At 33.8% G+C, this 15,554-nt stretch overlaps 1 protein-coding gene across 1 annotated transcript in view; it reads right to left on the bottom strand.

Annotated features, from left to right (window-relative positions):
* Positions 1-1,252, bottom strand: part of LOC128242376 (15-hydroxyprostaglandin dehydrogenase [NAD(+)]-like) — a 30,700-nt gene extending 29,448 nt beyond the window's left edge. The window contains exons 1-2 of the mRNA XM_052959509.1: positions 733-1,252; positions 278-479 (exon numbers count right to left, since the gene is read on the bottom strand). Coding sequence (XP_052815469.1) covers positions 278-370 — 93 coding nt within the window. The 5' untranslated portion in view covers positions 371-479; positions 733-1,252. The remainder of the gene's footprint in view (positions 1-277; positions 480-732) is intronic.
* Between the last annotated feature and the right edge of the window lie 14,302 nt (positions 1,253-15,554).

Genomic DNA, 15,554 nt, shown 5'->3' with positions numbered 1-15,554 from the left:
ATAGTGAATTGAAAACACTCCATGAACTAGGCAATTCAATAGAAAGCCTCTATCACTGAAACATTTATCTTTCATATGATATGGTAACAACGACCTCTCTTCATCAATAGAATGGTGTTTTTACTTTTAATTGTGCTTATTCTTTAAATATTCTTTCGGAAACTACACCGGCATCCAGAAACAAATATTACATTGGCGAATCGAAACATTCTTTAGATAAAGTAACTCTCAGTAGCATGTTAAACATCAAATATATAATAAAAAGTATTAAACTAACCTTTGCTCCTTCTGTCAGGAGGGCTTCTGCAAATCCGCTTCCCATTCCTGAGGTTCCACCAGTTACCAACGCCACTTTACCTCTTAATTCCATCCTTAGGAGAACGAGATATAACTGTATAGTTATCCAGTTCTTCTAAAATCCGTCGCGTCCTATAGCAATGCAGTTAATACAGCACTGTTTGATGTTTTGATCATTTTCTCTGAATTGCAAATACATTTACTTTCAAAAATTACATCACGCATATATCTTTACTCTATCCTTTAGCTGAATATAAAACATCGAAACGCTTTCATTAAAAAAAACCCCAAACTATTTCAATGTCTACATTTTTTCTTAATGTTTATTCAGATGCATTCCAATCTAGACCTCATACTGCTCGTATTGTGAAAGTTTTGTTTCTTTTACTAATAAATCAGAAACTTCTTTAACTGAAACACAGCGGCTTCACGTACTTTTTTCGAGTGTTATGCCTTCAAGACGCAGAACATGGTATCCATGGTAATTTTATTTTAGATATAACATTTCCACTGAGCAAATATTTCGTGAAAAGGAACGAATTGAGGTAAAGTATTTACTTGCTTTATTTAAATCACTATAAATTATTCCACTTTTTTACGTTAACTGTTAAAATCGCCAAAAAAAATATTTTTTCTTCTTGTTACCATGAAACAAGTATTCCAATGATAAACGACGTGCTGATATATAATTAACTATTCCAAGCTGTTGAAATGAATATGCGAAAACAGTTTAATATGGTTGTATTTATAAGCGCACACATATACATATATTTTAAGTTATATTGGTGCAAGATGTAGTAAATGTCAAAGCGCAAATATTAAAATAAATTCCCAACAAAGAGAAGATCTCAAAACGCCTAGTTATTCCAATATTATCCAGCAGACATCTGATATTTCTAATGTTGTTTAGACAACATCTTTCTACTGGAACGTAATGGATATACAATCTTAGAAACCAGTTCTAGGGAAATCGTATTTCTAGGTAAAGGTTGAGCAGCTTTCTTCATTCTAAGAGAACTGAGCTGGGTTTCGATAAAATATTGTTAAAAACAATCAATTTCTCCTGTACGTTCTACGCAGATTCATATATACGTTTGTTTACAGGAACATTTGGTTTAAGTAACATGGTTTATATCAAACATTGTAAAACATTGTAAAACACGGTATATTTACGACCCGATCTGATGGGTAAACACTTAAAATGTGTCGTCTGTTTTTTTTGTTGGTTGTACAGTATAAACTCCTTTGCTCGAACTCACTCAGCTCGATTTTCTCGTTGGCTCGATCTGTATGTAAAGGACCGACTTGTTTCAACAAATGTTAACATTCCTGCTTGGCTCGAATATCCCGATGCTCGAAATATTTTCGCCAGTTCCTGGGAGGTCGACCCACCGGGGTTAAACTTTATGTCTAGAGGTATGTGTTTGTTAGGCCTTAAACATAGTTTTCTTTAAATGTTTACTACTGGGCGTGTCCCTAAAGTTATCATTGTAATATTATTGTAGCGTTTATACCCAAAGTAGCATTATATCACTGCATCGTTTAATAAATACGACCTCTTGTTATGTACACAGAGTAAAATGTCAATAAATGCTGGTGTTACATCATTTGAAAGGTCATTAAAAACATGACGAAATGAAATAATTGGAAACCACCAGGACGATCCCATTAATCGATATTTGAAGTATGGGCTTGGATGAGAGGCACGAGACACACAGCGCCGTTCGACATGAGCCACATATTTCCTATATACTTTACATTAAAACATGGTTATTAATAAATGTTGTTATTACCGCCTGCATCGGTCGTAACAAGGGCGTAAGACGGGGTTTCGACTCATTATTTTATCGGTATGCATTAATTACAGCAAACTTAAGTGTACAACTGTGAGCCTCATGTCCATATGAGATGTGTGAAATTTTAATACGTGAACACGAAATATTAAAGTTGCTCAGAAATAGGGTAAGATATTTTCATTGAGGAAAGGAAGAATTCATAGTAAAATAATAAAGAAGGCGTTTCCTGTTTTAATTAAGAGCATACATAACAGACAAATTTCTACCCTGACTTTGTATTGACATAATGCTAGGCTTATGATACATATTTTCATAATCGTCGTTCACGTGGCAGTCAAAACAGCATTTGCTTATTTTGAAAATGTCTAAAAAATCAAATCCTGTTTTGAGATCAAATAGATCGATGGGATAATCGTTTCGCCGTTAACTGTTAATAAATTGATTTCAAAAAGAAAAACTATTGCTTATGCACTAGAACACAAATTACCAAATACACAATAGCCTTGTATGTATACAAATTGAACAAGAGCTTTTGCACCTTAAGTTTTTGGGTTTTTAATATATCTTTTTTAATTGCCATTACACAGTACGGTATATTAATACTTTTTGTGTGATGCTGTATTAGTAATTTTGTTATAAAGTAGTGTGAACATAAAATTTAATCATTTTGATACTTTCAAAATCTTTCAAAGCAATGTTTAAAATCATAGTTAGTCCCAACCAACCGATTGGGTCGCAACATTTGGGCACACCAGAACGATGATAATGCTAGTGAGAGTCCATCTGGTTTCAAAGGCGCAGATCCCTAAATACACCATCACAATTGTTTACATAAACTCAATCTCGTACAAAATGCTAATCATACTTGAGACATTCTGAGAAGTCCGTAAACAAGAGCATTTCACTCATTTTAGACCGTTCTGTTCTATCTCACTCTAATTAACAAACCTATTTAAAGTGCCTTCCAGATTTTGTTTACACATTTGGGTTCTGAGCTTGTTTCTGTAGTTTTTCATATTAATAATGACCACGAACCATTGCGTAGTCATCGACTGTAAGTCCTGTAGAGATAGAGAACTACATTGGAATCCTTCTTTCTTAGCGAACTGCTAATGATTCCAATGTTAGCGTGCTTTTCACTAGTCAGAGAAACACTGCTGCAACCACTTCATCTCTGAAACAAATGAAACCTTCCTGCGTTTTGTTTAAGAAAAACAACACATTTGAATGCTCATTCCTGTGCATACTTGTACAAAGTTGATACTACTTCTGTTTTGTAAACCTATGCTGTATGCTGCTAATTTAGCTGTGTATGAATACCTATGTCAAAAACTACAGAGACAAGCTCAGTAGCAAAAAGTTATAACATAAACCAGGTTTAATGGCACTGGGTAAACGCCATAGGACACAAAATAAAAAATCACATACAAGAAACATGGAAGAACAGCACAAAACTCCACAAACAACACTGTGCAAATATATTGTATTTAGTCTTGCATTTTACACATATTACATATTTTGTTAAACAAGATTTACGTATATTACGGTATTTACCATTTAAAGTAAGGATTAAAACCTTGTGTGTACATTGAACGAGCCCTAATTAAACATTTAGATTTTAAACAAAAGGTAAAAACGTGTAAACAATGAAGACCGGGAATCTATGACAAGATTTACAATTGCAAGTCTTAATGATTTATCATAGTACTTATTTGAGACCGATAACTAAGTATCTAACTAACTTTCTTTTACAACTTATTTCATATAGACGCTTTCAACTATGTCAAAGTGTGCTCAACACATGTCTTAATAGCCGCATGATCCAGTCCGGCCTGTGAGGCGTCATTGTTATACATTTAGACCTATTGGTCTCCTACTTTAATTGTGTTATAATAATTCTGATATGAGATCAACATTTTCAGTAAACGACTGAACTGCATTCGACTTGTTTGCTCACCAGCCATTCTGGCCATGGTGTTGATGATGACACACGCCTATCACCTCAAGCCTCATTCATATCTTAGTCGCGTACCCAAATATTTTATCTTTTGGACATGTAAAAAAGGACCTGAATGACGTTTCACAGTGGTTCTTCATAGCAAAGTGTTCATAATCATGGATACATTTTTTCCTTCAGATTTTTCTTGGCAAAACAGGCTTATCCCGTTTCAAACAGACATGCACAATGTAGACGGCAGGTAGTTCGATAAATGTATCGTTTTTGAAGCTACACCTGAGAGAAAATAATTTATTCCCGAGAATTTATAAACTGTACATTCATTACATAAAGATGAAGTCAAGGTCAGTCTCCCACTTATCGTCCGTTCCCGGCTGAACCCTGCATAGTTTACCACAATATCCGGGCCACAATGTGCCTATCGCGTACTTCAGAACTGTGCAATGTAGAATTACAATTGGATGTCCCCATATTATATACGTATATACATGTATATACGTCGGTCTTCCTTAGCAAATTCAAACAATACCCGACAATTTATAAGCTTCATAGGTAATCTTATGTACGACATCATATTTCAGGTCTGTCATCATTCAATGTAACCTTTTTACAAAAAAAATCTTTCCCCCAAACTCTCAAGATCAATTTAGTAAAAACAATGTAATGCGCATTCATAAGAAACTCATGCAACAAAAAGTCTTTAAATGCTGTGACTGTTTTTGTTTTATCTTTCTAAGACTGCAATATCATTAAATATTTTTGTATGTGTTTTTTAATAATGGATGCTCATTTAATAACACAGCTAAGAGTAACAAAACATAATGTTGACGACTTTTTAGAAAGCTGCAAAACATTACCCATTACGTTTTTGCCGCTCAACTTAAGGTTGTTGATATGCTTTGTGATTATTGTTTTGCAATAACTGTTTCAATAAACCAACTACAGTTTACGATCTGATATTATCGTGGTGATGAGAAGTAGACATTTCAGATAAACAAAATGCTACAATCTTGTTTGCCTGTCTTAGAATGATAAGATTTTAGATTTTGACAGAGGCATCATGGATACGCGAATGTTCTAGATATATCGACACGAAATAAAAGCGTCTCATTGACTGACAACTTTATAATAGAATATGTCATATCAGCTATTTTTTATGCGAAATGTTTTCTTAAACCGGACGGCTTTCGATCTTGTTCTACCAGACCGAGGCGTTTGGTTATTACCTCTGATTGATAGAAACAAAAACAAAAGTGTCAAACGTAAATAGTTGCAAAACCTTCACATTGAAACAGACGCACGTAGAATCGGATGCAAAGCATGCGAGTTCAGAGCCTATTAATCAAAGAACTTTCTAAACTTTTAGCCAGTGTATTTAATAAATGTTTTCACCAGTTGTAGAAGGCTGAGTTTGTTTATGTTATGCTTTATTAACTTCTTAATGCCCAGGGCCCAATTTCTTGAAACTTATTAAGTCCCTTATAACAGGATTAAGCTAAGCCCGTTTTTTTTCTCAATAATTTGCGTAATAATTACTTATTTTAAAACTTTTATAGTTTAAATAGAAAATAAATTTATGATAATCAGATTTTCCTTCATAAAAGTTCAATTTAAGTATTATTTTAGCTAATTGAAATTAGCTTCTTAAGCATGTTAAGCTTAAAAAGTTTCGAGAAATCGGGACCTGTATATAAGGGTCCTTTGTATCAAAGTCAAAGTATGAGACATTTAACCCTTTATTCTGAAAAATGTGTTAATCATTGCCGTCACACTGACGTCAAAACGATTGTCATCGAGATTCCAATACGCGATATTATGTACGCGGTTCTAACCTGCAAATTGTTCCAGTTATGTGACAATACACGGACACAAAGTCTTGTTACTGCTGCCTATTTCATTTCCAAAAAAACCTGTCTCAATAGCGCTTCTAGGCACCTCATTGTTATCCACGATGTTTACCTGAAATTACAAATTGCACCATGTGAATATGTTTAAAAAGCATTAGGTTGCACGATGTGCACATAAACTACACGTGTCAAAATGTCAAATTGTTGAAAAGAATGGTCATAGCAGATACTTGCCCAAAATGAACATATTACGCAAATTGTAAAGCGTTTGCTGGCATTGTAATTAACGACTAGATCATAAGATAATAAAAATTACACGTATCAAAATGTAAAATAGTGTTTAATTCACAACGCATCGCCATTATTTTTACTGGTCCTCGCTGCAGAACCACAATAAATTTTGGAGAAAAGACAGATCATTAAAATAAATTCAAGACTTGGAAATCTCAGTATTGTGACTGTCAGCTTTTGCTAAATGCAACGCTGTTATAACTCACACCTTAAACATATGGTAGCAAATATCGAATACAATTCAATTGACAAGAAGGCAATAATGTATTGAACTATCACGCATCGTAGGTTTATTTCATGTAAAAAATATAAATGAAAAAGATTGAATGATGCTACATGCCCCGATAATTTCAAATTATGTTGTTGTTTTTTTTGTAATACTTCGGTATTCCTTCGACAAACTTTTATCCTCTCACAACATTAGACGAACTATTTCTAAAAACGACCTATTTAAGACAAAACCTCTGATATAAGACAAAAGATATCGTGAGTGATATTAGACCAGACGCAACGACTGCTAACACGACTGTGACGGTGGGACGGTCACACTACTATTAAATTATGTATGACCAGACACCAATACTGGTACCACAACTGGGACAGTTCAGCAGGTCACAATACAGATAAGTAATGCAAGAACAGACGCCGCGCCTGGTACGACGTAGATTGAGAGAGCCTTGGTGGTCTCAATGCTGGCTATTTATACAAGAGTCGCCGCAACGACTGGTGCCACGACTTACACAAGTTCGGAGGTCGAATGTCCTGATTGCAATGCAAGGTGCCAAGACTTGAACAACGACTAGGACAGGCCGGAAGATCTCAATACTAATACTTGGACCAATGTCACTTCCAGGGTGGTTATCAAAACATTAAGTTAAAAACAAATTGAAATGTCTTTGTAAACTATGCGTGCTTCTTTGTGTGTCTCTTGAGTGTCTATTTGGGCACTAAGTTCTTATTCTTAGTTATGGACTTTTCGCCGCTAGGCATTGTCCTGAATTGTTCTTTATTATACATATGCAAATGTAAACAAAACCAAGCCCTTATCATGACGTTTTTCCGACTTCAATGAATCTTATCTCGAGTACTTGCTAGGTATGGACAGTGGCACAGTTACCATTGCCGTCGATGCACATTTCCAATCAAGCCGAAAATGCCGTTTCCTTACTATGGATGTAGTTGGTGTCTCCGAAGGATTATCACTCTTTCACTATGCAGTGTCTGTGAGTGGGTCACATCTATGTCTATCATAGATTATAAGTATCTTCCATGGTCGAGAGTGTAAGATAGGTTCGTTCCGACCCGAGCGTAGGGTGTTTTACGGAAACGAGGTTTACCGAGTTTCCGCAAAAGACCCTGCGCGAGGGTCGGAATGAACCTATCTTACACGAGCGGCTATGGTAGATGTTTTTTCTCCCACCTCAGTTAAACAAAATTAAGTAAAAGTGTATTTTTTTGCTGGAACTCTTTTGTGCTTAGTGAACATAATTGTGTATGGATATGCGATAATTCGTAGTTGTCATGGATATGCGCACAGTGATACACATTATGTTAAAAGCCAAATAGTTCTAAGGAGAGAGAAGCATTATTTCTTGAAAGGTGCGTGAAAACTGTTTTATGGTAACATTTGAAGCGAGAAACAATTAATTAGCGTTCTAAATATTGCCGTAAGACAAGGTTTCCATGATGTTACAGACGACAGTTTTCAACAAGGGAGGTAATTACAATGTGATGGCCATTAAAAAGGAGTTCCATACGGGCATTTTATCTTTGCCCGTGGGCAAGATAAGAATTTCTAGCATTGTTAAGTTATGGGATCTACTTATCTGAAGTGGGAGAAAAATGCTGCTCAAACTGTATTACACCAGTTATAGTATAATATACCATCTCTTGCGACATAATAAAATTATCTATGACTGAAGATCGTGGACAATCGTGCAAAACCAAATGGAAATACTGTGCTATCTCCGGCAGTATTTGACAATCGTATCATATCGTTCGAGTGATTACAATAGCAGCGAGATGTTTGCATATATCAAACAAAAATTTGGTTGCGACTGAACCAATTGTACATTATACAGTCGAAACTCGTTATGTCGAGTTCGTCGGGACATATTAAAACAGTCGAGATAACGAACATTCCACGTATCCGATTTACAAAAATATCACTAATCCCAACACATTTGAGTCCGATTTATTTCCGATGTTTACATCCGCAATTGAACGATCTTGTTTATATTATCGTCGTTAAAACGGCAAACTTACTATTGAAAGATGACATTAATTATATTTGTCAAATTTAATTAATTCACCTTTCACACAAACACAGATATAGTAATGGCTGTTTACCCACCCAGATATTGTATTGCGAACATAACGTAACACTTGTCAACAAGAATGTCAACTTATTCGTGTTGACTTTGATTTTATTTTATGGCATTTTGAATTAATGCCCATTATCAATCAACGCAGTGTTATTCCGTTATTATTTCCTACATTCATTACAAGATCAACCGGCCAGTGGTCGCCTTTATAACCTTATAAGTGTACAATATATAAATAAAACAATCACATTCATTTGTACATGGTAAAAACGATATAGCACATATGACAACAACTTTGATAACTTTGTAGTTTGGTCTCTATGTTTGTCACAGCATCCTCGTCACTTCTTCGTCGAATATAATCTTATGTTACCGACAAGATTTTTTACGACTATAAATATACCAGCTAGCCTCCAACCAGTCGTTAACTACATGCCAAGTGTTACTCATAATTGTAAAGTCGCTAGCGATAGCCACCAGCTAATTATCTCGGTTATGAATACATCGCTCGCGCTTAAGGTAAGTCTTAAGAAAGGGTACAAGTTTGATTGATACCTGATTAATTAATGATAGTATGTCAAATTCATGAATCATTGTCCCACAAGCGCTAAAGACGCTTACATTGCAGACATCATAAAAGGGTTAGGGTTAGGATTAGGGTTAGACAAATTCTGGGTGGTGATGTCATTTAATTTTGTTAAGTTAATGAATACATTTACTAAAATATCGCAATATAATTTCCTCCGTTAACTTCCACTAACGTTCATCTAGTTCACAGTGCTTGACAGACACATTTATTTTTAAACCACACATTATTAATTTAGTGAAATGGGTTTGTAACATTACGTGATTAATATACCACGCAAATAAAAAATCATCCCGTCAAAAACTTTATCTCCTATTAAAAGGTAATACAATACCAATTTTATATCACACAGCTAAGGAAATGAAATTGACTCCTCTTAATTTCCGGAAAAAGGGATGATTTCACTATATTATCATCCAACAATTACCAGGAAATGAAGAGAACAAATCTTCCATGTCAGCAAAAAATGATTACCTGCACTGAACCACAGGGACCCAGTCTGGGAAAACCAGCTAGAAACAAAATAATTATTTCAGCGTAGAACTGAATCCTACTGAGCACCTGATGAATATTTTCGTTTAAGATACTTATTTTCATTTCATATTAATGATATTTTGTAATGAAAAAGTACAATTTCCGATGTATAAAGTATTTTCCCTATTCATTTATAACGAAGTACCTTTTTCATCCACCGGACATCTGATATTCCCAGTGATGTTGAGGCAATATCTTTCTATTGGATCGTAATTGATGCAAACTGTGAGGAAACAAATCTTGCAAAATTGTATTTCAAGCAAAAATTATTTAAAAAATCGATCATTTTAAGAGGGATAAACCGCGTTTTGATAAAATGTTGATAAAATCTTTAATTTCTTTTGTACGTTTGACACAGAATCATATATTTGAGTTCTTGAACATTTCATGTGCGTTCTAAGTCCTCCTTAAGTGTATTATCTGACTTTATTTATGTTTATGACGTCGTGTGTCTCCTTTTATTGTCTGCAAGGCTTTAACTTTTCCTCGTGTATTCGCACAGTATAGGTTGATACAAACAACGTTTTTAGTATTAAAGCATTATCTCATTTGACTTTAGTTGTCTTACTCTAAAAATCATATGATTTGCATACGGATGAAAAAGCGACATTTTGGCGCTCGTTTGCTGGGGAATTTGTGGCCACGTAGCTAGTACTTCATCATAAATCATATGCAATTTAGTTTATACCTTTTAATTCAAGCGAATTCAACATGATAATGCATTAAAATAAAAAAATAAAAAACTGTTTTACTTTGCGTCAACTTTGTACGATCCGGCTTGGTAGTTCAATTATTGACTTCTTTACTTTCATTGCAGTCCAACTTTTGAATTCCGGGCTTCCACTTTTATTACGACTTTTGACTTCTGGGCTTCTCCTAGAAGTTCATCTACGTACGTATATAAAACGAGCGCCGATTGACGGCCCGGTATAATCGTGATTAACATCATGCCTTTAACGAAATTTTCATTTAAAAGTCCTGAAACAGAAAAAGAGAAACTGAAATCTATAAGATTTGAAACAATAGTTACGGCTTGGCAGTATACGTTGGTATCAAGTTTCATGTGAAAATCTTATAAAGGACATGAATTATGGTCAAGCACTACGACGACGCAGATTTCGACACCAAGGACATCACAATTCACCTGACCGTTTTCTAACGAGCTAAAACGACGGGTTAATTTGCAAATATTTCATTGTATCAAATGTTAAAGTTTTCAGGATGTTTGATTGGTTACAGGAGGCGATAGTTAGACGTTGATGGTCACCCAGATTGGTCCATGGAGGTAAAACGAGGGGGCACATTTTGTTGCCTTATCTTGTTCTAAAAATAGAACTGGGGCGGCAACAACCGCAATTGGAATGGAACGGAGAAAGGAAAAGTGTAGGTTATGAAGGGGGTGTAAGTGTTTATGTTTAACAACAGCTTATTATAAGGATGAAGATCTAGATACCTTTTTCATTGCATATGAGCAGTCTGTAAATACTGCACGAGCCTTTTTTGCCATGTAGAAAGTCCATCGGCAATGACCCAATTGTTATACTATCCTTTCCATAAGCTTTTAAAAGAATTGACTTGAACTTATCAAGTCGATTAGAAAATAGAGAATAAATCAATCGATCTGGTTTTTTTTTTTGGTTTTGTTTCACAGTAATCAAGAAAATGTTTTACTCACTGCGTTTCTTATTGTTGGAATATGCGACGTAAATCAAGGCGAAGTGTACAAAACATGTTCGGCGTTAATCGCTGTTAAACAACCATGATTTGTCTCTATATGTATTCTGTTCGGGTTTACAACTCAGACAGTGGTAAGCTTTTTCACCTTTAATATAGGCCTCCAAATTGTAACATCAAATGGGCGATACGTTGGGTTAAACCTATAATACAGCAAAACGCCTAGGTACACCTTATAGACTGTTAAACAACCATCCTTTTAAGAGTTATTCTTTCGAACAGTTTGATGCCAACCTGGATGGCGTAGCACTAAAAAAGTGGTTCATACATATTGCGATGACACCAATTCATATATGCCTTTAGTGCTACTTGATTCAAATTTGACCTTTTAAATCTACCGCTGAAAGTAGACTACTGTAGGAGAGAGTCTGAATTGTATCTAACTTAGAGAAAATATTATAAATAATTTGCATTACGTCGAAGATTTTCGCTTCAATATACATGTTTTTAGAAGCTTGCTTATGATTGAAGGAAGGGGTTGGGGTTTGGTTGACCTTATTTACCCTCGCCATTGGAAATGATTCATTCGGCGATTGCTTTGCATACATATATATAAAATCTTCTTCAAGCAATAGTCAATAAATACCTTTATTTTTCCGTCACTGGAGACATGCATATTTCAAACAAATCAATAACGTTATATGTTACACCTGAAGTAATACAGATTTTAAATTAAATGATCTTGGTGAATTCAACAAAATTCTATATAATAATAATGACACGTGTAGGATCATTCACGTAATACAAAATCGAATTTATATATATTAAGTTTATATTTATTTGGATATGTTGGGAAGAAAATCATAACTCCCAAAACCCTCATTATTTACATATACATTAATAAAGACAAATTTTGATCTCTATAGAAATAAGCCAGAGCATGAAAATAAATATTTAAGTAGCTGGCTAACAAAAAAGGATTTCTGCCCTGAAGGGGTGGAGTACTTTCCCTTCATCAATAGACTTTATTTTATTTTAAATAGTATGCATAAATAAAAAACTAAAATAAAAAATAGTCGGGAATAATTTTGAAGAGAAACTTTTACTAGTATTTAAACTTTTTTTAAACACAATGTACACAGACAAAAAAATAAACAAACGATTAATGGCTGGGAATATAATAATCTTCAAACTATGACATTTGGTACACCCAAGCTAGTTGATGAGAAAAAGAAAAACAATAGTTACCAGGAGTTGTGTTTCTGTGTGATCAAGATATGATACCATATTGTTTAAGTTATTTTCTTGACCGTTTTGCTTAAATATTTTATTATTCAAATGCATAACAATAGACACATGCAGTTGACACATTTATGAAGGACGGAATAAGTTCGAATAGAAAAAAAACACGATTTACTACGGCGATTTTTAACATCCTTATACTTGTATTATTAAACCTTAACACACCTTAATGTAAATTTCATTCATGCCCATTTAGAATTCACACGAGTTTCTCAGCAATAGTAAAAAACAACAACAAAAAACAATGAAGGTCGCACCACCCTAAATTGTCATTCTGTACTACAAACATATGTAAATTTAAAATAAAAATAAGAATAGGCAATAAATTGGCAAATAAGAAGATAAAAAACACAAACAGCAGGCATTAGCATACGGAAATCCACAAAAAGCTTTAAACTTTAAAGGCTAAGATCCCGTTATGTGGACTACAAAAGCAGATTTATATACAAATACATATATAAATCACGTGATACAACAGCTACCAAAAGCTATACACTTTATTACATAGCCAGAAATATATATTTGTAACAATACCTTTTGGTAGATTTGTTTTAAATAATCGTGGTAACGTTTTCATTTTACCGACATACATCTGTCATAATAGATTGTAAATGTTCAATATCTTATATCGTATACGTTAGGTGAAAACCAGCTGCTGGCAGTCCAAACGCGCGAGGTTTGTCCTAGAGATTAAATGGTTTAAGACAGGTGTGCAAAATAAAGTCAAAACGTTACAAGCTGTGTGAAAATGTTAATTTATAGTCCTAAAAGGATTAGTTGTTTTAAAATGGATTTGCAATTTGAACCATTACAAGGAGTGCGGACATATAAACTTAAATGAACCGTTGTATCACGCTCTGAAAAGCAATATTTAAAAGGCAACCTATAAATCACTTTTGTAAATATTATTTCATCTCATGATATTTGTTTTCTTTTTGAATCATGGAGTAATTCTTTAAGTAATATTAATTTGAATGGTTATGTTTCGCATAATTTATATAGAAAATTCCAGCATAGGAATGCGCGTAGAAATAGTGGTGGCGTTAAATTATATAATAAAGATCATTTGAAAGATGGCATAACAATTGTTAAAAATAATTTAGACACTATTATTTGCCTTTAACTCGATAAAACATTTTTTTTTTAATTTGAACGATGATGTATATATTTGTGGTGGTTATATATGGGGAGAGGACTCCCCAGCATATAATACAATTAATGTTGATCTTTTTGAATTGTTAGAAAATGATGTATCTAATGTTGAGGAACTAGGGAAATTCTTTGTTTTTGGTGATTTAAATAGCCGCGTTTGCAATAAGCGTGACTTTATTACTCACGATTATTTTAATTCTTGTATTGATGATGTAGATATTGAGCCAGATTTTGCTTCTGTTAGGGCCTCAACTGACCCTAGATTTAACAACCATGGTAAACGATTATTAGATATTTGTTAATCTAAATGCTTACTCATATTAAACGGTCGAGTAGGCAATACGAACCAATATACTTATTTTTCCCATAACGGCTCTTCCGTTATAGATTATCTTTTAGCACATGAGTAAAAATGTTTTACAATCGGGTCATTTAATGAGTGGAGTGATCACGCCCCGTTACATTTTTCACTGCATTGTAATAGTAATACACCTAAGCTAAATAAATTCAATAATGTTAAGTATAAATGGGATAATAATTGTAAAGCTCAGTTTCGAGCAGGAATTATTTCAATGTTACCACAATTAAATACTGTTGTTAGTCATATCGATTGTACAAATAAGGAATCTGTTAATAATGTTGCAAATTCGTTCACATATATTGTACGGAGTATAGCGGATCATTTATTTTCCAAACAATGTACGTTTAGTGATGTACCTATATTTGACAACGATGATTGCATGAAAAATGCATATTGGTTTGATGAAGATTGCATAAATGCACGCACTTGTTATTTAGAAGCTTTGAAATTGTACAATGCAAATAAGAACTATGAAAGTCGTTTGATATTATGTCAAAAGAGAAAAGCATATAAAGATTTGATTCGTAGAAAGAAAGGCCAAATGTATAGACGTAAAATGCAGGAAATAGAAAATTTAAAGACACATAAGCCAAAAGATTTTTGGAAGTATTTTAAATCTAAAGAAAGAGTGCAAAGAACAACATTTCGTTCGATGAGTTTAAATTGTTTTTAAAAATCTTAGTAATAATATAGTAGATTGTTCCAATGAAGAAGCAGAACCGTTTTATGATAATAATGACTTCAGCCAGCCTAATACTGTATACCCTGAATTAGATAATCCGATTAGTATTGATGAGGTTAAGAAAGCTATTAAAGCATTAAAACGTTGTAAATCCAATGGTAATGATTGCATATTAAATGAATATTTTATTGAATGTGCCGACATACTTGCTACACACATATGTGATATATTTAACTGTATTTTGAACTCCGGTTGTTATCCGGATAAATGGTCAGAAGGGATTATTGTACCATTGCATAAAAAAGGTTGTGTAAATGATGTTAACAATTATAGGGGTATTACTCTAGTAAGTTGCTTTTCGAAATTGTTTACGACTGCATTGAATAAACGCATTGAATTGATATGCAATAACAATAATATTATTTCGGACGCCCAGTTCGGATTTCGTAAAGGTCGATCAACTGTCGACGCTATATTTTTACTTACGTCTTTAGTGCAAAATTATATAAATGGAAATAAACGATTGTACGTTATATTTGTCGATATGATGAAGTGTTTTGATACTATTTATAGAAATGCACTGTGGTTAAAATTATATAAATGTGGTATTCAAGGGAAAATATTGAATGTTTTGAAAGATATGTATCAGAATGTTACATCATGTGTAAACTCATGTTCATCATATTCAGAATACTTTAGCTATGCAGTTGGCTTACGACAAGGGAAGGTTATTTCCCCCATAATATGTTCA

Source organism: Mya arenaria, chromosome 8 (genome assembly GCF_026914265.1).
Source record: "Mya arenaria isolate MELC-2E11 chromosome 8, ASM2691426v1".
Classification (NCBI taxonomy): Eukaryota; Metazoa; Mollusca; class Bivalvia; order Myida; family Myidae; genus Mya; species Mya arenaria.
The sequence above is the reverse complement of the archived record's forward strand: the minus strand, read 5'-3'. Positions and strand labels throughout refer to the sequence as shown.